The 24,971-nt window shown below is 33.9% G+C and overlaps 2 protein-coding genes and 1 pseudogene across 2 annotated transcripts; 2 read left to right on the top strand and 1 right to left on the bottom strand.

The window, feature by feature from the left end:
- Positions 1–3,096: 3,096 nt before the first annotated feature.
- Positions 3,097–8,026, top strand: LOC148629187 (alpha-L-fucosidase-like). The gene is made up of 8 exons (XM_088545787.1): positions 3,097–3,485; positions 3,809–3,915; positions 4,303–4,433; positions 4,980–5,110; positions 5,287–5,384; positions 5,770–5,902; positions 6,508–6,678; positions 7,291–8,026. Exons 1-8 carry the CDS (start codon positions 3,130–3,132, stop codon positions 7,547–7,549), a joined length of 1,386 nt encoding a protein of 461 aa, XP_088401913.1. The 5' UTR covers positions 3,097–3,129; the 3' UTR covers positions 7,550–8,026.
- A 4,522-nt stretch (positions 8,027–12,548) lies between these two features.
- Positions 12,549–17,477, top strand: LOC148629186 (alpha-L-fucosidase-like). The gene is made up of 8 exons (XM_088545758.1): positions 12,549–12,950; positions 13,210–13,316; positions 13,475–13,605; positions 13,837–13,973; positions 14,500–14,597; positions 14,995–15,127; positions 16,391–16,561; positions 16,906–17,477. The coding sequence occupies exons 1-8, from the start codon at positions 12,601–12,603 to the stop codon at positions 17,165–17,167; spliced, it is 1,389 nt and encodes a 462-aa protein (XP_088401884.1). The 5' UTR covers positions 12,549–12,600; the 3' UTR covers positions 17,168–17,477.
- A 440-nt stretch (positions 17,478–17,917) lies between these two features.
- Positions 17,918–24,538, bottom strand: LOC148629185 (microfibril-associated glycoprotein 4-like; annotated as a pseudogene).
- Positions 24,539–24,971: the final 433 nt, after the last annotated feature.

Raw genomic sequence — 24,971 nt, 5'->3', positions numbered from 1 at the left:
AACATAACTTTCTCCTGCGATAAGTTAAAATGTGCATTTTGATATAATTTATGATTTTATATTACAAGTACCAATAGAAGAATTTGGACCTTTCACAACTTAGTATTTCGATTGAAAGAGCTTTCTATCCATCTGAAAATCGGGCTTTCATCAACACCCATTAGATAGTTGATCGATTTTCTTTTCATTTGCTCATTTGCGTTTTCCAAAATAAAAAAATGTTTATGACTCCCTTTTCTGCATTCATTTTATCTTTTAGCATTCTGCTTTTCTATACATTTTTAAAGTTCTGTCAACACTATTTTGCGTTTCAGTCATTCTACTCCGGTCGAAGTCCTATAAACTATAAGAATTTATTCTGTTCTATTTTGGTTTATTCTTTCGTTTGTTAATAACACAAAATGCAGATACTCTTAGTCTTTTTATATCCCTTTGATTTCGATTTTTTTCAGTTGCATATGTTGTATACTTGTGATTGCGAGACAAGTATAAGTGTCTAGTTCCATTTGCCGATCGACGAAAAACGCTCCAAACGTTCAAAAAGTGAAAGTTCGACAAATCGCTAGACATTTGTTTTATTCGAATTTTATCCGTTTTAAACGGTTTAAACCATAAAAATGAAATATATGTATTCCTAAGTATATGTACAATTACAAAGCATTATTATTTTATAGAATAAATTGCCAATTGATTGTAGAATTGCGTTGGAGCATGACATGTTCTCAACGAACCCGGAAAATATTGACATCTGACATTTCCCTAGACATTTTCAAAAAAATTTATTTGTAATGAAAATATTATCAAATGTCGACGTAGAATTGCTGAAAGTATGTACATTTTTAGGAAATATTAATCGGAAAAGAATATTGTGTAAATAAGTTCTTACATTAATAACAGAATTTGATTACTGAACACTTTTAGAAATCTGACCATTTACCAACACTTTCATTTTTGCATTGAATATTTTTTTGCCTAAAATTAACGCAATTTCGATAATTATCTCAAAAGGAACATATGATATTATTCTTCCATGCAAAGTTTGGCGAATTTCGTACCCTCTGCAATAGCGCAATTCACTACTTAAGCTTTTTTGAACCTACACTGTGTTGCACCTGACATGCGGAATTTTGACGTTTTTACGGGTTTTTGGAAAGTTTAATGGATTATAAAGAATTAGAAGTACCATTTCTGACAAATATTCAGAACTTATTATTTGTCCTGATTCCAACAGTATACAGCTTTCACACAATCACAGTTTTGATTGTTTACAATAGTCATCTATAGTTTACGAGTTTTTTTAGCGTATGGCCATGGATGATAAAATGTAAAAGGTTATTACATTAAAACAACATTTTAGTACAATCTGTGTCCATTTAATGGATCCAATCTGTGACATAAAAGTCCCTGTGATACAATGCTCTACTACATGTACATACCAAGTTTCAGGAATTTCTGTTCAGTAGTTTCAGAGGAGTTGCGATGGCAACCTGATATCTTATTGTGTTACGGACGGACAGGCGGACGGTATGGCCTAACTCCTAGACTTGCTTCCGCTTTTGGCGACGCAGGTAATAAAGACATGATCCACTCACAATGGCACACAGAAAACATGTATGAAAACTGAAATATCGAGACATCTTAAAATAGTTACAGTATGTATACTTATATATCACAAAAGTATTTTTTAATAAATAGTCTGGCCACGAAAAAGATGAAAATAAATACTCAGGCCTCCACCTCACAGGCCCTTGGGACCAGAATTATTTTTTTTATTAAAAAAAATATTTAATCGTTTTGTTTCCATTTTTGAGTAATTATGTGTGTTCTCAGACGTATCCGCTTGCTTTTTAATGCTGTAATGAGATAGAAAAACTGGGCATAGTATAAACAACATTAAATAACTAGAGGACACGACTGAGAACACGCATAATAAATCAAATATGGAAACAAAATGATTTAGTGATATTTTTTGTGATAAAAAAATTCTGGTCTTATGGGCCTGTGCTCCACCTCCTAGGAAATAAATATGTATTATCTATATTCCTCCTAAACATGACAACGAACAACAAGTGACACACTTCTAACATTGACGCAATGCAAGTGATGTACATATACATCGCAAACATCATCCTCCCAAGTCAGGGTTTTGAGTTCCACCTCGCTCCCTCAAGGACCAGATTTATGATGCATTTAGATACATGCCAGAGGACATTCAGGTATATAGTAGAAGTGATATGATTTTATTATCATTATAAAAATAGTCATGAAAATAATACTGTAAAATTAAAAATTATGTTATAATTGTTCACACAGCAGTTTTTTCAATGAAGATTTCATTGATACTTCAGTGAGCGAGGGTGGACTCAAAACCTTGACTTGGGGAGGATGCGCAAACATGTACTTCATAATAAAAACCAACACAAATCGTAAATTTGCCGACAGCCCGTCGTATGTGATGGAGGCGGCATTTAATTGCAGTGGAAAAATGTACATACAGCATTCAATACTCAGATTCATCTCGAATACATATACCAAAAATTTCTTGCTCGTTCTCTTATCCCTCACCGATACACAGGGCCGACCAGGAAAAACACCGATTTTTTAGGAAACCTGTATCCGACGTCAATACACAATCCTATGTAAGGACATGGTGTCGGGCCTCACCAAAATCAAAAATTATTACAAATGTATATAAATTTTTTTTTACAATATTGACGGAACTTCGGACAACAGAAAATATTGGAAACACCGAATACTTATAATTATATGCATACCGATAATACATTTACTGCCGCTATACCATTCGAAATGCGGTAAAATACAAATCTTCTGACATTGACCAGTGTGAGCAATTAGCCGAACTGCAAAGTACCTCCGTGACCCTGAAATATCCAGAAACCTCAGACAGTGAAATGGAAATAAATAATATTGGCATTCTTGACCCAAAGTCGTGAATTGAAAATATTTTTAACCCGTGAAAATGCCAGCCCCTGGTCGTCCCGTTCTGTGTTTTCATTCTGTCTGATAATTATTAACGATCTATATATACGCTTTAAGTTCAGAGAAAATGTAAATAGTAAGCTCACGTGATTAGTACACCTGAGGATTCAGTCATGTGAGTATTTAAAAATGGCGAGTATTGCATTATTTACATTGTTTACGTTTCTTTCAATCGGATTAACAACATGTGACACTGTAAAATATGAACCAAACTGGCAGTCACTGGACTCTCGGCCACTGCCACCATGGTACGATGAGGCTAAACTTGGTATCTTTATTCACTGGGGTGTGTTTTCGGTGCCGAGTTTGATATCTGAGTGGTTTTGGTATTATTGGAAAGGACCAAAACCTAGTAAACAGGCTGTTGACTTTATGAAGGACAATTTTCCTCCAGACTTTACATATGCTGATTTCGCTAAAGATTTCACAGCTGAATTTTTTAATCCTGACGAATGGGCTGACATATTCCAAGCTTCAGGTGCACAGTAAGTCTTTAACTTATCAGTTTACTCTTTAGCAAACATCATGCATGATCACATTTATGGTTCATCACTTTTTGTTTGCCTTAAATGGAATATGAAAACGCTAAATTTTGTTTATCGCCAGACTATTATTTGTGTCAAACAAAAGTTATTTAACAAGCGAGTTGGTCATTACGTACGACCGTGCTTTGACAGATTGACGATTGATTATCACTTCCTGGTTACATAAGATGTTAAGTATACCAGTCACGTTTACTATAGAAATAGAGTGATATTGTTTTTTTTTCTATATGAAATGATTCAATTTCAGAGTTATTGTAATTCAGGTATATCGTTTTGACCAGCAAACACCATGAAGGCTTTACTAACTGGCCTTCAAAGTACTCTTTTAACTGGAATTCAAATGCATCTGGACCAAACAGAGATCTAGTAGGTATGGAAAAAAATAAAGAACAACTTATTCTTTTAAAAATAGACCAGTACACTGTCATTAACCACACATTTTCATGAAAAATATTTGATAGTAGTAGAAAACTTAGTAGACTAAAACTGTTTGTACTAATTGGCTGTATTTTCAAGTTATAATTCATTTTAAAATATATGTAATCATATGATGTGCAATGCACTTTTTATGGGTGTCTAACAGTAATGACATCCTTACTCATTGAAGTTCAAATGGACAAATCTGATACACTTCCTAATCCTTGATGAAGAAAGTTTGTTTCGTGTCGTTTTGTTTTGTTTTGGTGTTGTTTTTAATGCAATTGTTTTAGATCAACGATGCCTTACGTATAACTTTCTGTCCCAATTTTAACTACAGGTGAACTAGCTAATTCCATAAGGAAGAAAACAAGTATTCGTTTTGGTCTGTATCATTCCTTGTATGAATGGTTTAACCCACTATACTTGAAAGACAAGGCTAATAATTTTACAACTCAAGATTTTGTGAAGGTATTTCATTACGTATACTTAAGACAAGTAGGGCCTATATGTGCTGAACACTAAATATTGCTTTCAATGTATGACTATCTATTAAACTGCAACAATATCATACGGGTCCATGGATGAAAGTATGATTGGTTATTTGCAGTCGGACTCGGTTGACAGCCTTATCGGAGACGAATGGCTTTACACGTACAACTGTCATCACGTGGATTTTAGTCTTTTTATTTAGCTTTTGATGTTAACATTAAAAATTGAGAATGCAATTAACAAGATTGTAACTTGTACTATATATAAAAGACCAATAAATTTATGAACGAAATTTTTAGACGTGGCATTTGTTTTTTCCCATTTGAAGAATTTCGTGATTTCCGTGCTGAAAGCATTCATTACCATAATTCGATTGAAAGAAACTTAAAAAAACAACCACACCTCTTGTTTGGCGGAGATGAAGGTGAGAGGCACGAGGGGATGGAAGGGGTAAGAGCCTGCAATTTCTGCTACTGTTTCCTTTATCCATCGTCTACAAAAAATTAGGCTTTTAATCGATTTCAGTTTAAGACAATGCCAGAACTGTATGAGATAGTGAACAAGTATAAGCCAGAGATAGTTTGGTCAGATGGGGACGCTGGGCCTGATACGTACTGGACCTCGCAGGAATTCTTAGCTTGGTTATATAACGAAAGGTAGGAACAAAATTAATAGAATATCTACTATTTTCGCCATTCTGAGCCTGTACATTATAATATGCAAGATTGAACAAAATTAAGAGGAAGATATAAAAAGCGTTGAATTGTGGTATAGATTCTTTTCGAATCACATAATCCAGCAAATTCATGCTTCGGTGTGTTTTCTTTTCAAGTCCAGTTAAAGATACAGTGGTAACAAACGACCGGTGGGGCAAGGGCTGTGCCTGTAAACATGGTGGATATTACACTTGTACAGATAGATATAATCCAGGTAACCACTAGGGCGAGGGAGGTGGCATGTTCGACGGGTAACTAGCCCAGAACTTTGGGAAGGAACAAAAATAAAGGATCTCTTTGAGTCGCAATTTGGAGACGCACACTGTACTAAAAGTTTAGGAATTGATGAAATTGTACTTAAAGTTAAGGTACCGAATTATGATATAGAGCAATGGCGATTTAATCTTTCCAAAAGAGATGACTTGTTTTCATTTTGAATACTGATCTTCAGACGTACTTGTGCCTTAATTTTAACCCAAACAAGATTGGCTTAGGTAAACTATAATACCAAATTACTTAAAATATAACTCATCTAAAATTATCTTTGTTATGTGATAAAACACAGGCCAATGAACATCACAGGCATTATTTACTTCCAGGCAAAAAACAAAACCATAAATGGGAAAACTGTATGACTATAGATAAGTCATCCTGGGGATACAGAAGGAATGCCAGGCTAGAAGAATTTCTCAGCATCCACGACATCATAACAACTCTGGCATCAACAGTAAGGTAAATAGTGAGGATTGGGGATCAACATGGTCTTGCATGTCAATATGGTAGTATGGTTGACCAAGAGTCACATATACTTTCAAAGTTAGTTTTGACTAATAACTTAAGAAATAAATCACGGAAACTCCATTTTTTTTATTGTTTTACCACGGGCCATTTATGTCGCATTGTTTTACGCCAAGCGATACCCAGGCAGTAAATAACAATATAAATGGCCAACCCGTGGTAAAACAATGGTAAAATGGAGTTTCTGTGATTTATTTCGATTCTACTAGAACTAGTTTCTTCATATTTTTAATAGCCCATGTTGGTCAGATGTTTATCACTTTTTACCATGGCTGTAGTCTAAAGTGCTTTGAAGTACGTCGTATTAGAATATCCATTAGACTATATGAGATTTGATCTTTTGGCGTCTTCATTGTGACATTTTAATTTTCATCTACCAATGCAATTTAGTTTTTCTGTTTTTATGATACATTACCTTTTTACTATGTTATTATGTTTCTGTTTAGTAAAACCAAACCAACCCCTCTAAAGTGAACCTTTGAATTCCTTTACCACGTGCCTTTTCCCGCTGAGATTGTCATTGTAACGTTTTATTATAGTTGTGGAGGCAACATGTTGATGAATGTAGGACCAACAAAAGATGGTAAAATCGTTCCAATATTTGAAGAGAGGCTAAGACAGTTAGGGGACTGGTTAAAAATAAACAATGAAGGGATCTATAGTACTGTTCCGTGGACATATCAAAACGACACGGTGGTTAAAAATATATGGTGAGTTCATTGTGCCAAAGTGTATGCTTAGTTAGCATCTTGATATGGCAACTTCTTGTGTTTTCAAAATTTGTAGAAAAATATCCTATTTGCCATTAGGCAAAAAAATATTGTTTTCTGCTACGTGCAAGAAAACATGGGGTATGTAGGTAGCATTTTTTTATTTTCAAAAACATTTTACATTGGGTTAATAGGGAAATAATCTAGAATTTAACATTACTTGAGCCAAAATGGTCATAAAATTATTAGGGTAGGACAAAAAAATATGGTAGGTAGGATAATATTTGTTTTGCTTCAGTATTTACATGTGCAGTATTTTGCCAAATTTAAAATTTTCAATTAGTTTCTACACAAAATCAATGTTCTTCAAATACTATTGATTTTGTATAGACAGACACTAATGGTAAAAATGAATGTGGTTCCTCAAATTGGAGTTTACTGTACAATGTATTACATGTATAACATTTTAAGTGCTCATGAATTCGATGAATACAAAATTGATATCTTAGATTTTTTTATATAGGTACTAAGAAGTAGAAGTCAATGATTGCATTCTTTTCGTTGTTTAAGTTCATATTTTACTGGTACATGTATCTACTGCGTCACTTACAGGTACACCATGAAGGGATCAAGGTCTAGTAAAACCGTATATGCTATCGTCCTCACGTGGCCCGAAGACACGATACTGAAGCTAGGTGCACCAATACCTTCACAGAGTACGACTGTGACTATGTTAGGGTATGAGGACCCATTGAAATGGGTGTCTGGTCCAGGTGGACAAGGACTGCATGTTACCATGTCAAATATACCATGGAACAAACTACCATCAACTACAGCATGGGTTCTACAAATAACTCAATTACAGAACTGAGAACAAAGGAGATTAAAGGACGTGAGAGCAGGAAACTGGTGTTGAGATCGGATTGAATTTCAGAACGTACTTAAATGAACAGAAAATCTGAATATAAAGGGTGTTTGTGTATGGGTTAAACAAGTTTGTGGGTATTATAATTCTTATTTGACATCAAAACAGCTGTGTTTTTATATATGAATCTAAAAAGAAATCCAACATATTTTATATCATTCCTTATTGTTTAATATTATGTGTTTAAGGTTATGCCTGAACAATGTCCGATTGCAACTACGTGTATATTTTTACATTATTCATCTATGCATACAGTCAAATTTTGAATTAGGAAAAGGGGATTCATCTGAATAAATAACACTTTTTTTTTTCATTTTACGTTGATTTCTACAAAAAAGCATATTTTAGAGAATTATACATTTGTATATTGTTGTAATAATGACCCATTGTTATATTTTTGTTTATTAAAATTGTGCGTAGTTACTCTTGCCGTTTTTCTAATCCGAAAGAAATTCTAGTACTAGTATCAGAAAGTCAGATATCGAAATAAAAATTCCTATAATATCATATATGAAGTTTTCATATCACATGCCAAAATAACCGTATAAATGTACCCATAATAACCCAAGAGCTTACTCAATGGTTTGTTTGGATTGAAGGGTTGTTATTTCATGTAATATTGAAAAATTCACTTCGTATCTTGTCTATGGTGAAAAACTTAACCAATTTTAAATCCAAGTTACGTTGATTTTATGTATCGTATTTATACCACCAAAGAACTTGGGATAAAAGACAATACAAGGCACTGCGAAATCAGCATCATATCTTAAAGATCGATGGAAAAGGAGAACTCGTGACCAAACCATAAGATAAACGCGATGACTTCTCATTTCGCCTTGCCAACTCTCCTATCCATATCAACATCTTTTCAGCACCTGCGTATGGAGTTTTCATATCACAACTTATAAGTTATGCAAGCGGTTGCCGACACAACGCGGACTTTTTGTACCGTGCTAGACTTTTTTACAATTCGGCTTTTGAAATAGGGTTCAGTTGCTACAAGATTAAAATCATTCACTTCTGAAGTTTTATGGTCGTCAACATGAACTCGTGGATCGTTATGGTGATTCCATCTGCACCACGAAATCCTATTTGTTCACCTTGCCATATTGTTCCTTTTCTGTTTTGTCTGCTACTAACGTGACCTTTAATGAGCAACTCGGCAGGTATTTCTTGGAAAGTAGAGGACGCTTACCCTACCGGTGTACCAGGTCCATACTCCTAGTTTTTAGTGGATTCCGGGTTGCCCATTTACTATTGTTTCTTTGTATGTGTTATTTTGGTTACATCATATGCCTATTTTCCCTGTCTAGTCTTTATCCTTGGAATATATTCTTTTGGTTTTCGCTTGTATCTTGGTTCCCTTGATTACTCTTTCAATGACATCAATTGATGTTAATCGTTTGGTGTAACTGGGGACTGACTACCCTGTCGAGTCTGTGTCGGACGGTGTCGTTTGATATGTATTAGTCTTCTTGTTTTTTTTGTATTGTTTTTTGTTTTTGTTTTTGTTTTTTTTGTTTTTGTTTTGTTTTGTTTTGTTTTGTTTGTTTGTTTGTTTGTTGTTTTTTTTGTTGTTGTTTTTGTTGTTTTTTGGTTTTTTTTGTTTTTTTTGGGGGGGGGCTGGAACAGACAACGCGCCCGTCCGTCTGTTATGGGTGGGTGAATGCAGTTGAGCCTGCTAGACATAAATTATGGAGAAAACCCGTATATTTTACTAAACATATGTAATGCACATTTATCGGCCAAAAGGTGACTAGACTTGACATTTTAATTTAAATCTAAATGAGTTAACATCCATTCGATGCATCAATAAACACCGTTTTCTAGACGTTTAAACTAGACGAGGTCTCTTTAATTGCTGTACTTAGGTCGAAATCTGCCACTTGGCTAGTGTTACTCACACCAACCATCACTATGGAGGGTAATAACAACAAAAAAAACCCGAACTGATAAATTCTTAGCGATAGTCAAATGGAATAGCCGAAAGGAAAGTCCATATAACACGTACATGACTTCTAAAGATGAATAATTTTGATATCTAATAACGCAGCAAATGATCATAATGCATCCATTTCATAGATACATGGCTTTCAAAAACATGATATCATTTAGTACAAACTTTATTTTCTCTGTGTAATTAAGAATATTTGACCAGTCTTCGTGCTTCGATTTCTCCTTCCTCTACGAATATGTTGGTCTTCTGCTATGCACCCACTGTTCGCTATTGCTTTTCCTGGATTTTATTTTGGTAATCTGTTGTCTCAATGCCTGGTGGGTCTTGCATGTATGTCGCATATGGATTGTATCCTGTTCTGCATCACCACAGGGACACGACGCATTGAAAATGGTACAACTTTTATCGCTCTGTTTAGATGTTGTTTTAGGCTGTTTTACGATATTGTCAGTCTAAAGGTGACAGTTTGATCAGGATTCGGCAGTTGATGGTAACTGTCCTGTTGTTGGGGTTAACAGTACAAAGATTTAACGATGATCTTAATTTCTTGCAGGCAGTCTGGATTTTACCCTATTCAAGCAAAACAAATTACCATTGGAAATATCACGAGCGTTTTCATTGCCAAACTAATAACAATGCAGTCAGTGCAGACTTTCTTTGAAAAATGAGTATCTTAGCCAAGGTTTTTTTTCAACCACAATCTTTCTATTCTTCCAATATTCCGGAAAAATAATTTCAACTGACAGTGACTTTTATTGGCCAGTGGCAGATAATTCACACTTTTCAGGAAACTGAGGACGCATATAATCAAATGGAATACCCTGGTTTGAATAGCTGTCCGACACGCCAGGCCATAGAATCAGTCCACATGAAGACATGTTACCCTACTTATTATCCTTACTCCGAGATAAACAATTGACCCTCAATAGTATATATATATATATGGCAAAAGAGACAATCATAAATTTCTTTTTTCTTGTGCAGTGACATACCAGCTTCTCCTGCATATGGTGTTTATATTTATCAGATATGCCACATTTTTTTCTTCTTAATACTGTAATAAAATAATGGGCCATTGCTGTCTGATAGTCAGGCTTTTGGACCAAGGTTATTACACGATACGCCTCATTCGTATCGTATACGCTGCCTAAATAAGTTTTATTTCCGATATCTAGATCTTTTTATGAATACTCCGTTTCTGACAAACAGATAATAGAGGATGGATTTTCATAATATCAACAAATTTATATTTCTGAATCATACTTTTTACGCGCATCATATTATTTTAATCTTGATCTCGACGCACCTTCCTCACAAAGTTCAAGACTTATTTTGAAGTTGGTATCTTCTTTGTTTTACTTGCATTTTATATGTATTTAGTTCTTTTTATTTTCCCTTAATCATTGTTAATATAATATTTTCTGTACTGTTTTGACTACAATTGATTTCACAGATGTTTTGTTTATTGCGCGAAGTATTTAACTGAATAGGGGCGTGTCAGTATTTTTTTATCCACTGAGATATAACAAAGTTATTTTAACCACTCAGATTACAGTATTTATCTCAATTTAATTTATCCATTGTTGTAGTTTTCAACTTTCCGGTTTTCACCTTGATGCTGTCATTTGTTATATGGATTTTCCTTTTGAATCGAATCGGTAATTTTATTATCACATATTTAGTATGTCACGGCACGCTACACTACTGCGAATCGATAGAAAAGGTCGGCATACATTTTTTTTAACATTTTATTAAGGGTGTTCGCTGCTTAACAAAGATTTCAGAACGTTGTGAAGATCTTTCATGCTAGAACAAAATAAGCAGAAAAGACGATAGGTCTGCATGCTCTTTTTTTTTTAAAAAAGATATATGCATTTAATAATTTGTCGTGATTTCTCTTGCTTTTGCATGGTTTTGTTTTAGTAGATTTTATGTATTCAAACCTTGAAGCAATGACAACGATTTCATAAAGTCTTCTCAATTATCATTTTAAGGTGTGTTTGAAGAGATTATTAAAAGAGCAGGATCGATCTTCAGTTGATTAATTTAAAAACATATTCTTCTGGTACAAATATCATATCATGAAATCATCGGTTGTAAGGGAACTAAACCCGAGTACTGTAACCGCAGTCACTCCGTATAAGAATGTCCATGGGGAATTAAATAAATTGAGGGTAAAAGTTTCAACTAACCAACTAAACTAACAGGAAACTGGAATACTTTTACATGTATACTAACTGCGGTCGAATTGTTTCATAACATGAGGCTTGCGGTCTCATTTATTTTTAAGTCTTTTCTAATTGAGTTATACGGAAACATTATAAAGCTCCGTTATTAACAACGGGTATTTAAGACAGAAAAAAAGATGAGAATCATATTTTAAGAACGAATTTGTTAGGATGCACACAGATGTGTTGATGTTTACATAGTAGCTACGCCACTCTTTGAAATAGTGAAAAGTTAGGCAGAATCTCAATTTTTAGTCTTTTGGTACATATTTCCTGTTTCATTAAGAAGTTTTTTTTGTCATTTATTTTCCCCTGCCTTGGTTTTACTACTTTTCTCCTCGTCAAGCTGACAAAGCTGAATTAATTATAGCATTCACTCCGTATAGACAGCTCGATAACGACTAGTGCTCGATAATAAATAACTTGATTTGTACTGTTCATAAATAAAAGCGTACTTTATATGTAAGTGTAATTTCGGAATCTTTCTTCTCAATAAGATGTCTACTAATCAGCGGTAAAATTAAAACTGCCATTATAAATTTGCAAAAAAAAAACATAGCGAAAAATGACCGAGCACGGGCCAGGCGTTGTTAATCATTCGGAAAGCCTTGTAATCTTGTGGAATAGCGTTCCAGAAAATAAACTCGAATTCCATCAGGATCTGTCAAATCGACCGCCTCTACCCGCAAACCCGGTATTAGAGGTATTAAGAAGAATCGATTAGATGTTATATATGTTTAAAATTCACATGACTTGTCATGTGATAGAATGCTTCACTAACTACCGGTTTATACAATAACAAAGACTTTAATATGGCGAATAGGGAAATCGCAGTTTTATTATTAGCGTTCGTGTCAACGAGTCTAGTTTCCGCAAAATATACCCCTAATTGGGATTCGCTTGATGCTAGGCCGTTACCCTCGTGGTATGATGAAGTCAAATTTGGAATATTTATCCACTGGGGAGTGTTTTCTGTACCAAGCTTCCACTCAGAATGGTTCTGGCCTCTATGGAAGTCGAAACACCCTTCTGAAGATATAGTACAGTTCATGAAGAATAACTATCGCCCTGATTTTACGTATGCTGATTTTGCTCCGGATTTCACAGCTGAGTTTTTCAACCCAGACGAGTGGGCAGATATATTGCAAGCGTCTGGTGCAGGGTAAGTTAATTTAAATTCTAAGGAGACAGTTATTGACTATCACTTACAGGATTCCTGTGTATTACATTGTAAACTAAATAGCCTGGATTTGTGTCGTCACAAAACTCTTTTGATTTGAAGACGGGAACGAGTTCACATTTTTTTTCAATTTCAGTTTAACGAAAAAATATTACGACACGACATCACCTTATCACTTGAGCAGTACATTAAAATGAAGTTCTTCTAATAACCTCTCAGATTATTCTCATTATATTTTAAGGTATGTGGTTCTGACAAGTAAACACGGAGAAGGCTTTCCTAATTGGCCATCATCCCATTCATTCAATTGGAACTCGGTTGCTGTTGGACCTAAAAGAGATTTAGTTGGTAACTAGTCACCAAATTTATTGCAAATGTTCAGTCTTATTTATCATTGTGTTTGACAGCAAAAGTCTTTCTAGTAGAAAAAATCATATCCGAGATTGCACATGTTCCCTGCTTGCATAAGTTTCACTTCGGTTTTGAGTTTACTTCCTTTTTTTCAGGTGATTTAGCAAATGCCATTCGAAACAAAACAAAACTTAAATTCGGAACATATTATTGTTTGTCAGAATGGCTACACCCTCTGTGGCTGGAAGACAAAAGGGCAAATTTTACAACCCAGGAATTCGTCAAGGTAGGACTTCTATCCTTATTCGATTGGTGTAAGTAATTATCGAAATCATAGTAAAATAAGGCATGTTTTAATAGAAATTAAATGTTAATTCGGGTGTTATTTTCCCCTTCTTAGGACTTTTACTGCTGTAAAACGACGTACTTTCTTTGAGTACGACCTGATGTTTAAATTAGGGTCAATGATGTGTGTTTCTTTTCATCTCTAGTAATGACATCTTTAATTTTATTTCAGGCGAAAGCAATGCCGGAGCTTTACGAGCTTGTAAATAAATACAAACCAGAGATAGTCTGGTCAGACCTTGCCGATGGAACAGGACCAGCGGAGTATTGGGAAGCAAAGGAATTTCTTGCTTGGTTGTACAATGAAAGGTTTATATATATTCTTTAGCGTAGATCATCTTTAAGTTATTTATGTCCAAAACCGAAATAGTGACTTAAATATAAGAATTTGACCTTGCTGTTATACTGTTAGTTGCTGCACCATTACCAAAAAGTATTCAAACAAGCCTTTGTTTGTTTGTTAGCTTGGTTGCTGATGAAAAAGAACATATGTTTCAAAAAGATACGTCGCCTCGATGATCGTAGGGTAGCGTGTTTTCCTGGAGTGCGTTTTTTTTTTTGCGGGGAGGGGGGGTAGTTTGGTGGTGGTAGTCTTGGGTCCAATTCACGAATATTTAAAACAATGTCTTAACTGCTTCTCCACCAAACACGCGGTCTTTAGGGGGTATAGTGGCGACTGACTGGCTTGAAGTCAGCCTTCCCGTCCTGCAATATCTGCAATTTCTCCTACTTCATCAGGTGAGCGCTTAAAAAACTACAACACATAATAGTTATACCAATATATGACATACAACCATGCCAAGGTTTAAGACTAACTTAACTTTGATAATTACAGTCCTGTGAAAGAAACTGTAGTAACTAATGATAGATGGTGTCAAGAATGTTTCTGCAAACATGGCGGATACAAAACGTGTAGAGACAAATACAACCCAGGTGGGTAGATTAAGGTTAAAGAGACACTTGTAACCAACCAGTTTAAAGAAGGTTACATTTTTTGACAATCTTAATCATCGTATTTTGTTGTTCCAATTCTAATTGGTCATATCTTCTAACATCTAGTATATGTGAATGACATTTGAATAAAATACAGGCTAGCCTTCGTTGATCTTGTTTGATTTAGAATTTTTGTTTTTTTTTATCTTTTGTGTATTTTGTGATATCAATTTCCCTCACCCGGTATACATGGTTTTCAGGGGACACCGGTTGTTGGAAGTTTTCACCGTAGTTGAAGGTTAAAATACTTTTGTTGTTCTTTTTTAATAGTTGTTATCTCTTTGTAGCGTCTCTAGTTTTCCACATTTTTCTCTGTATATGCCTTATTGCATTTCAGGTAAACTCCTGAAATTTAAATGGGAGAACTGTATGTCTGTGGATACTTATTCATGGGGTTACCGCAGAACAGCCAAACTAGACCAGCTTCTTAGTATACATGAGATTATATCAACATTTGCATCCACTATCAGGTATTTTGTCCAGTCGGTTGCAACAGCGACAAATACATGTGTCTAATACAAGTAAAACCTGGCACATACTTTTAAACTCCACATAAAAATAGGCAAAATTTAAAGAAAAAAACTTTTTCTAACATAGTCATCTGAAGAATAAGTATTGAGGTATTTATCTGTGACAGTTGATTGATTGATCGTTGGCGTTTAAGCCCGAGCAGCAATATTTACCAATATTCAGGCGACGAACATGAAATGGATGATTAAATGAACATGAAATGATGATGATGAAACGAAAAATGGGATGGGACACAAGGATAATAGAGTCGACAAATTTTGATTGCCAAAAGAAATAGGGAGGGATGGGTAGGGTCGGGCAATTTAGCCTCCAGTGGCGGAGCGCAAAGGTTATCCTAGCGAAAACTACAGCATGCTTCTTTAACGTGCGAGGAACGTGGCATCTTTCCAGACACGGTTCACTACTATGGTTTGCGGTCAGGTTTTCTGTATTGTAGCCTGACGACCCAGTATTTAACATGCTAGGGTTACCCCATACCACCTGGGGCACACAACCCAGTTGCTCTGTGGACAGAGTGCCCTAGCCCCCGGCTAGGGTTCTGAGCACTATTTAGTCGCCTTTTACGCCAAGCTAAGCGGTATTGCGGGCCTATTCTTTTGACACCAGGACCCGCAAAGGGCGTGACAATTGAAATAAATACTACTAACTTTGCAGGTAACTATCTCGATTTCCTTTTTGATATTTGGATGCATTTTGATTCCATATTTACGGAATGAAGTGGAGAGTATATGTTATTTGCATTCATTCAATATCCGTAAATTAAGACTTCTTTACTCTTGAACAAGGATAATTAGGTATAAACAAAACAATCACACCTTATGTAACTGTTGATTCAAGAAAAGAACATTTTGAAGTATACGTTCTTTTGTTGCTAGAAAAATGTATTGAACGTGGTTTTCAAATACTTACATGAAAAAGTCAACATAAGACGTGAATATACTTGGTATCTACAAATTTGGGCTATATCCAGGGGCAATGGTCAGTTACCTCGGGATAAATGCCCTTGCAACATCAGGTTAATATATGGATTTGTAAACGTGTCCCTAGCCAGTCAAATCATAGGCATTTACTAATAATGGGTTAATAACTCATTTTTTCGTGTTTTTTTTTTCGTTTTAGAAGCAGTCCTAGTAGAAATGATTCATAATTCCAAACTATTTTGAAAGTTTATTGTTTTTTCTTCACATTTCATCTGTTTGTAGTTGCGGTGGAAATATGCTTATGAATATAGGCCCTACTAAAGACGGTAAAATAATACCAGTTTTTGAGGAAAGGTTACGTCAGTTCGGCAGCTGGCTGAGGGTAAATGGTGAAGGTATATATAGCACTGTACCATGGACCCACCAGACCGACAACGCTACAAAATATTTATGGTATATTTATATTGTACTCAAATCTTATTCTTTAGTTTTTTTTTTGAGTTCGAGCGGGCTTTAATAATGAGCATCATGTGATTGTTTTTTTAGATGTAGCACAACTCTTTTGAAACACTATATTATTCAACTTTCTTTTATACTGCAAATTTTAAATTCTTTTAATCATATGCTTAAGTGCTTAATATGCAATGGTAAACAAGATGGACAATTTCTAAATATTCGTGCATTGGTATCAGTTCGCACTTATGATTCCACAACATTATTCGTGATACTTTAATGTAGTTACTGTTTGTCATGTATAAGTCATGGCTTTAACGATGAGATATTACATTTTTATAAAGGTATACAATGAGAAACACCGAAGAAGAAGGTATAGTTGTCTTTGGAATTTTACTAGCCTGGCCAGAGAATAATGTTCTGAAGCTAGTATCACCAATACCATCACAATCTACTAAAGTAACCATGCTTGGTTATCCTAACTCTTTGACATGGACGGCAGGACCCGGAGGACAAGGGATATACATCACAATACCTAATATACCTTACAATCATATGCCATGTGAATGGGCATGGGTATTTAAAATGACTATGATACAAAACTGATTGTCTATTCTCAAGTTGTTGCAATAATTTCCGTAGAAATCCGTTAGATTTGTTTTTGATCCATACTTTATCCTTACCATTTTCATTTTCTTTGAGATTTTACAACTGTGCTACCCATGGTTTATCCTTTACATGGTACAATTGAATCTCCTTTATAAAATTCTTTTTTTAAATATCATCACCCACTGTGGTTTTCATCATGTATAATGATGTCCTGTTTTTCAGCATTTTGTACTCAATATTTGTTGCATAATATGTACATTTTATTTTTTTTTATGTTTTTTATTTCAATAAAAACGTGTGTTTGCTATATGTGTTGAAATAGACAAAAACTCGACTATCTTTTGAAGTACTATTCTGATTTCATGGAGCAGTTCTAGTCTTCCTTATCCCATTTCAATAAAAACACAAAACTTGGCTTCATTCCTTGCATTGTAATGGTTGAACGTCTAGGTGCTATATATTGCTTTTTAGTTCGATTTGTTTGGTTTTTCGTTTTTGTTTGGTATTTATATTTTTACTTCGATTATTTTTGGTTTTTGGTTGTTATGCTGCTGTTGAGAGGTTACTCACTGAAACACGTGTGCAGTATACCAAATATTACAATAATTATTTTCATTGTTATTTTTGTGTTTTGTATTAGAGGCAAGTTTATTCCTACATCAAAGAATCGTCATCTTTATAAGTTCTTTTATTCCATTATTCCAATTTCTATGTCGATCTATTGAGAGAGAGGCAAACTGCTGACAACTAATATTTCCTGATCATCATCACTGAAGATTTAAGAGAATAGTAATCACCATGCCAAGTATGCCAAACCATACCAGTAGCATATTGACTTGTACTACCCCTTAGATATAAGCCATTGAGGTTAGAATCGTGACAGCTACCGTGCCACCAAGCCCCTTTGTATAAATCTGCACAGTGACCTGACGATTCATCATTGTCTTTATCAAAAGTTGAAAATTGTTTACCATCATGATGTCTAAATGAGTCACCTGTAAGATATATTTATATGTATTAACATGTTGGAGTTCACTCAAACAGGCGGTTGTCAACTTAATTTGGTTATGACCTGCAAGTGTTTGTTGAGGCTTAAACAATAAATATAACGGCATACCTTTTTCACCACAAAAGCTCATCATCAGCATACTTATGTTTTCTTCACGATGTTATCTTTTATCACACACATTGATATGGTTTTGAACATGCTCCTTTAATTCTTAAGGTATAAAAATCGAAGCACGGTGATTTAAAACATGCTTGCTTTACAACGACTTTTTCCATTGATGTTTTAACTTTTTCTTGTCCTCATTGTAAACATAAATGTTTTAAACCAGAAAGAAACTGTAAGAAATGCTTACTAAATTGATACCTAATTAGATATAGCATGCACCTTTCGAAACTCCAATATTATTTGGATTAGAATTCAAAGCACGAGATATACATTAATATTTCAATATTAAATAAATATTCTGTGAAAGTTACATGATCTAAATCAGAAAGAAGAGATTAAAATATTCAATATGTAGTTCTTTTAAGGTTTCATTCAATTCCTTTCAGTGGTGTAAGAAGGGAGGGGTAAGAAATAAAATAAGGATACTCCCCTGTGTACCTGAAGTGAGGAAATACATGTGGAAGGACGTGCACCCTCAACACTATGTAACTCTCGCTTTAGAATCATGTGATATATAAAGGTAGTATGAAGCCTTGTCTTAAAATGTTTCTTTAATAATTTTTGGCCAGAATAATTTGAAAAATGCCCTCACCTGCATCGCCATCATAAGAACCAATCACGACTCCATCTTTATTGGTTTCACTTGACACGTGGAACGACAAGTACTCGGCAAATCTGGTCACATTATTAAAATCTTTCATAATGATTTTCAGGTCGTGGTTTGAACCAGACAAAATTTCAAGAATATATTCATTGCCTTGAATAGAATAGTCAAATTATTTAAAATGAGAGCATAAAATATACACTTATAGGTCGTCGATTTTAAAGGAAACATTCCGTTTAACAGAAGTTTATCTTATTACAAAGATTCTAAAAACAACTTTTTTTATGTGTGAAAAATTTGGAATTATACTATTCTGTATAAGGTAGTTGAAACAGATGCTATTATGAGTATAAATTGCTTCAAAAATAAATCGTACTTAATCAATATTCACCAACAGGTGAACCAAAACCATCTTTGTATTCCTGCCAGTCTCTGTAGCAGTTCAGTGATCCATCAAACCTTCTTTGTATGACCCGCAATGTCCCTTTTTTGTACGATTAGGGTGCAGTGGAACGGATAAAAACAATGAATTTCTCTCACTTATGACAAAAATTTCAGAGTGTTAACAAGTCGGGTGTAAGTACATTTTTTCCGAAAAAAAAACGAAGCATGATTTGAAGGAAATCTACTTTTAATCCAGTCACGGAGATCATTTGTTTTACTGACGTTCCATTTGACTATTCCTTTTGACAACTTTCTAGAGTTTACTAGTTCGGTTATTTTATTATTACCATAAATTCATTCGTGTTACCCGACAAATGTCAACTGAAAAATCACAAACCTATGACGTACTGTTTGGCAATAACCAATCGACTAATTCCCGATGATACAATGTAAGACCATTTCTTCACGGACACTCCATCGAAATATATATAATACAATTAAAAATTATTTACAAAGGCCGTATTTGATTGATAAACCCTTTTTTTTTTAAAATTTGCATTAGATTGATTTTATACTGGAGTATATAAACTTAAAAATTAAGATATTTAAATTTTTGTTTGTTTGAATTTATTGGATACAAATCGAATGTCGTGGTAAATAGTGGTATATGCATGAAAACAAAAAACAACAAATACAAAAAAACAAAAAACAGAAGAAATTCTTAAAAAATCAAATGGGAAAGCCGTTCGACTAAAAAAATTGTATTGGCCGATAAGCAACTACATGATTTAATGAAGGAATACTATACTGTCCAAGCATATAGACTGGAGTCCACAAAGCAGTATACATTGACTTCTGGAACAGCCATACAGATAGATGGTATAAACTCCACTGGTAGTTATTTGTAAAACCTCACACTCTGTTGGTAGAATGGATGTTACAGCTACGAAGAAAGAAAGAAAAAAAAAACAAAACAAAGCAAAGCAAAACCCAGGCAACAATTTAAATGTACTTGCAAGCTAAGTATGTACTGTAGAAAGTTGCTATTGTTATACTCTAACAAAAGACATCGGTCTTTAACAAGAAATTAATAATGATGATAAATTTGATAATAGCAATAAAAATACTTGAGTAAAACAATGTTGTTTCTTGGTTTTGTAGAGAGGTAATGTTAAATTTTTGGTTAAAATGTAACTAAACGAGAGTATGATGAAAGGTCAAAGTGCATATTTTTGCAAATAAACAGCTTTTTCCGACCCAGTCGGTATAGTTTCGCTTTTTACCCTCTGACCTTACAGACGCTCTTCCATGGAAACGCAAGTCACCTGATCAAAGTTATGTTTCCAGATTGGCCAAATACTGGTAACTTAGTGGGGTTCGAAGGAGGAAATTGAAATAGCGTGCCATGCGTTATTTCGTGATGAATATTATAAGTAATAAAAAATTACTGCGTTGGCTATCTCTTTTTTAAAGATAGTACTTGTTTTAAAGTATGACATATATTTATAAAATAAAGCATATAAGAAAAAAAAAAACAGCTTGAGATATTTTTATTTGCATTTAAGTTCGTTTATGAAAAAAAATTACATAATAATTAAATGTTTATTCAATATATTCAATTAATTGTGACTTAAATGATTGAATGGGTTTCAAAATTTCTTTTTTGAAATTATTTATGTTGAATGTATCACTGTAGTTTAAAAGTACTTACGAACATTTCCGTGCGATGCACATGTCAAATTAGCATTACACAACTATGATTTTTAGATTTTACATTGTCTGAAACTACAAGAAGTCAACTTGTATGATTTAAGGCTAGAAACCACTAATTCCACTTCCCATAGGCTTCTATGCTAATTTCACAATATTCAATGGCTTCTCTGGACTTTACCTTAACTTTAACCTGCAGAGGACTATATATCAGCATGATTCTACATATGTCAGCTCACAATCCTCAGAATGGCATGTGGGGTTAGCAGACTTGCAGTGCAGTACTGGTCACTGGAAGTGAAGGCTCTCTAAATAGCATGGGAAATCCCATTGTTTTCACAAGATAGGGGTATATTTAGAAACCATTATGGAGATGAGGCTTCACACCACAAGAAGCAAAATGCACCTATAAAATGTACAGAAATGTTTTTCCTTTCGGAAACTGTTTAAATTTTTTAAATAAGATGAGAACTTTTTTTCACAGCACTATGAGGAGCAGGGGTAATTTCTGCGTAGGACTATTTCTGCGTACGTTCTAAATGGTCATTGGTTGAATTGGTGGTCTGTAACCTAAATTAAGATAATGGATTTCTTTAAAGCAATACATGGAGGATAATAACAAAATAACGAAACTGAATATTTGTTTTCAATGTTGATCTTCTGTATATCATATTGCTGCATGATACAATTGCCGTTTTTTTTTGTACTTTGCAAAAATGCAATATAAAAAGATCATTGGAAATGGAAATAGAGACCGTTTCTCTGTTTCCATTTACTTCTTCAACTAATGTGTCTTCTATTATCAGTCTTTCAAAGACTGATAATAGAATCTTAAAAGAGAAAATTGTTACTGCTTACACTGTTTTTTAAATGTACTATATTGTATTGTCTTAAAGTGATATGGTATTGTAAAATCAGCTTTTGTTTTTGTGATGTGTTTTTTTATTTTTTGTAGATATAGTTTTTGTGTGTAAGGGCCTCAGGGAAGATTAGCTTGTAAACTGACTGTATAACCCTCTTGAAATAAAGATTATTATTATTATTATTATAAAGACAGTCATTGATTTATTTGGTAAACCATTTACCTCGTTACTGACACATCGAATACTGTGACTACAAACTTGTTCTACTCCACTACAAGAGAAGCATTTGGTGGCAGATTCTGTAAAGTTAAAAGATAAAATCAAATGTAAAGAGTGAATATCAAAATATGATGACGAGTGCCGATGAGCTTCAAGTGTTAACGATTGGGAAAACGTTTAATTGTGTTTTTAAACAACCATTTTTAGCTTATTTATTACATAGATTGTGTTTTCGGAAAAATGAATTAAATTTGCAGATTGGCATTCCAATAATTAGTGGCGCAAAATAATGTTAATTTCACAAGAAAATTGTGTTGCGACTTTTGCCGGAGTCCTAAGTGAATTAACAAAGTTTGTTTCAAATGTAATTTATCGAAATACAACCCATAAAAAGCAGTATGACCTTTGAATTGGCGAATAAAGTGAAAGCAAACATCGCTCTTCATGATGAGTGAAACTAATCAAAGATCGAATTGGTATACGTTACATTATAAAGATTAGTTTCTTCGATTGATTTTCGTTGTGACGTATATCGTATTCGATTTGAATGGTCACATTTGTCATGAGGTACGATGTATGTTTCCAGTCTTCGCTGCTTTCTTCCAGCAACAACGCAAAGTCATATCGAATTTTTACAGGTTTTATTGTATTTACCACAGAGAGCTTTCGATAAGCCAATGCTATTTATAGGGTAATTAAAACAAAATGAGTCTAAAAGCCCCCAAATATGGCGACCCTAATAGTTCAAAAAGTTTATAATGTTAACTACAGGAAAATTATTTTCAATTTAAAGCAAATAGACTATGATTATAACGAGAACGGGATATTAATGATTCGGACACGAATACTTGACAAATTAAACAGATAGAACACACTAGAATACATAAGCGACCAGGACTCCTCAAAAACCACTTGGAACAGGGACCAAGTGCACCAATAGGGTAAACTTCTGGTTTTCTAAATTACCCGCCGAGTTGCTAATAAATTGCAAGTACAGGTTAAAACGAGAGTAGAAATTTTAGTCTTGCGGAAACCTTATCTTGACGGTAATCTTGACCTATTAAAATCAAAGAAAATTCTTATCTTCTAATCTTGATCCTGACTACAACGCTAAACATGACTTACACGAATTAAATCCTTCTAGACCTCAATCAACAAAAACAAATCAATTTCCTAATTAACTCGTTTAAGGGATACATTTTGGTCACTATTACTTTGGCTCCAGGAATCATTAAAACACATAACTACCTTACAATATAATTGTAAACACAATATAGTTACCTTGAAACCAGCTCTTCAATCATACACATAGACTCTTATAATGAAAAGCAAGAATAATTTAATACCTTGTTACCAACCAAGAGCAATAAAGATGCCATACCTGCTACAGTAGCACCAAAAACGACTACGGTTACTAAAATGATAAGAATGTGCGCAAATAATCACTTTAACAGTGACAATGATGACAGAGTCATCTTTCTGGTGATATCCTGAAAGTGTTATAACATTCATATAAAATCAAATGATGGCAAGCTCAACAAATACAATCTGACATTTGATATTTGAAATTTGATAACGTTATTAAAAGGAATATATGTTGAGATCTTTAACGGTATTCATTCATTTCAATGAACTATTCGCTGGACTTTGTGCAGGCGGTGTTGCCATAGATGTCACAGCGGTACGAGTTCGAGTTCCGCGGAGGGAACGACAAAAAATTTGCATCGCAAATTTGACAGTTCTAATATCGTTGGGAATTTTTCAGACGTTTCTATACGTTTACATATCTTCCCTGTATCAATTTGATCCGATGGAGCAGTGTAGTGAATAGAGTCGTCACATTCTGAGACGTTTATATATATATATATATATATATATATATATATATATATATATATATATATATATATATATATATATATATATATATATATATATCGGAAGGAAAATAAGATAAACGTATAATAATAATTAACTATTTTGGAAGTTAATATTAACAAGGCTGAGAAAAGTAATTAAAGAACTTAGGTGTTTCTTCGGGAGTGTTTAAGGTTTCACCTTCCTCATAATAAAGTAATATAAAAACATCAAAAATATACCTTTGAACCAACATACAACATAGGAAATATAATACATGATTAAAGGGGTTCATCTTGTATTTCTAGAGAAAAACAAAAAAAGTAAAGTAAGTTATAGACTTCATATTTTGGTTCATTCAGAATTTCTCTTATGTCTACATCATTTTCAATCAAAAAGAATGTGAATCAGGTGTCTTCGAATGCAAACGCTTTTCACACAGTAATTGCGGAGTTGCGATGCATTATATTATTCAGTTAAAATCCGATTATGACCGGCGTAGTATTACCACTCCGTTATTTATCCTCGTTTTTACCATCACCTAAACTTAAATGCATTGTAATTGTTACAGTTTAACGATTCTATCTCTTTTAAGAAACACAATTGTTTTAGTACAAATGTACGCATAAGGAAAACAGTATAAAACACACTATTTTTATTATCAAAAATCTTTTTTTCCATAACTGTAATAATTTTCATGGTTTTTGTTGGCCATTGGCTATTCTATCCTTAATTATCCCATAGAGCTAATTATAATTGGTATAACGGAGCATATAGAGCATTCCTGTTTGCTTAGTGAGATAAGAAGTGTTGTGATAATCTGTAATTCTTAATTAAGTCATCTTGATCTCTGGAAGAGCAACGGACTTTTGTCATATTTTTTTTACGGATAACATATCATTTATTTTTGTGATGAAGTTTATCAAATATGTGCACATCACTTTTAATGTTTATTTTGTTTATCTCCATGAAGTCCATTGCCAAGATAAC

Source organism: Perna viridis, chromosome 1 (genome assembly GCF_037379345.1).
Source record: "Perna viridis isolate PV_CMFRI_1.1 ecotype Kerala chromosome 1, ASM3737934v1, whole genome shotgun sequence".
Taxonomy (NCBI): Eukaryota; Metazoa; Mollusca; class Bivalvia; order Mytilida; family Mytilidae; genus Perna; species Perna viridis.
This window is presented reverse-complemented; position numbering and strand designations above follow the sequence as displayed.

Bases quoted from the DNA above. Each gene is read 5' to 3' on its own strand.
- LOC148629187 (XM_088545787.1), top strand. From the start codon at position 3,130: ATGGCGAGTATTGCATTATTTACATTGTTTACGTTTCTTTCAATCGGA. The intron at 3,916-4,302 runs GTATGGAAAAAA...TTTTAACTACAG, and splicing joins ACCAAACAGAGATCTAGTAG to GTGAACTAGCTAATTCCATA. The intron at 4,434-4,979 runs GTATTTCATTAC...AATCGATTTCAG, and splicing joins CAACTCAAGATTTTGTGAAG to TTTAAGACAATGCCAGAACT.
- LOC148629186 (XM_088545758.1), top strand. From the start codon at position 12,601: ATGGCGAATAGGGAAATCGCAGTTTTATTATTAGCGTTCGTGTCAACG. The intron at 12,951-13,209 runs GTAAGTTAATTT...TTATATTTTAAG, and splicing joins TTGCAAGCGTCTGGTGCAGG to GTATGTGGTTCTGACAAGTA. The intron at 15,128-16,390 runs GTATTTTGTCCA...ATCTGTTTGTAG, and splicing joins ACATTTGCATCCACTATCAG to TTGCGGTGGAAATATGCTTA.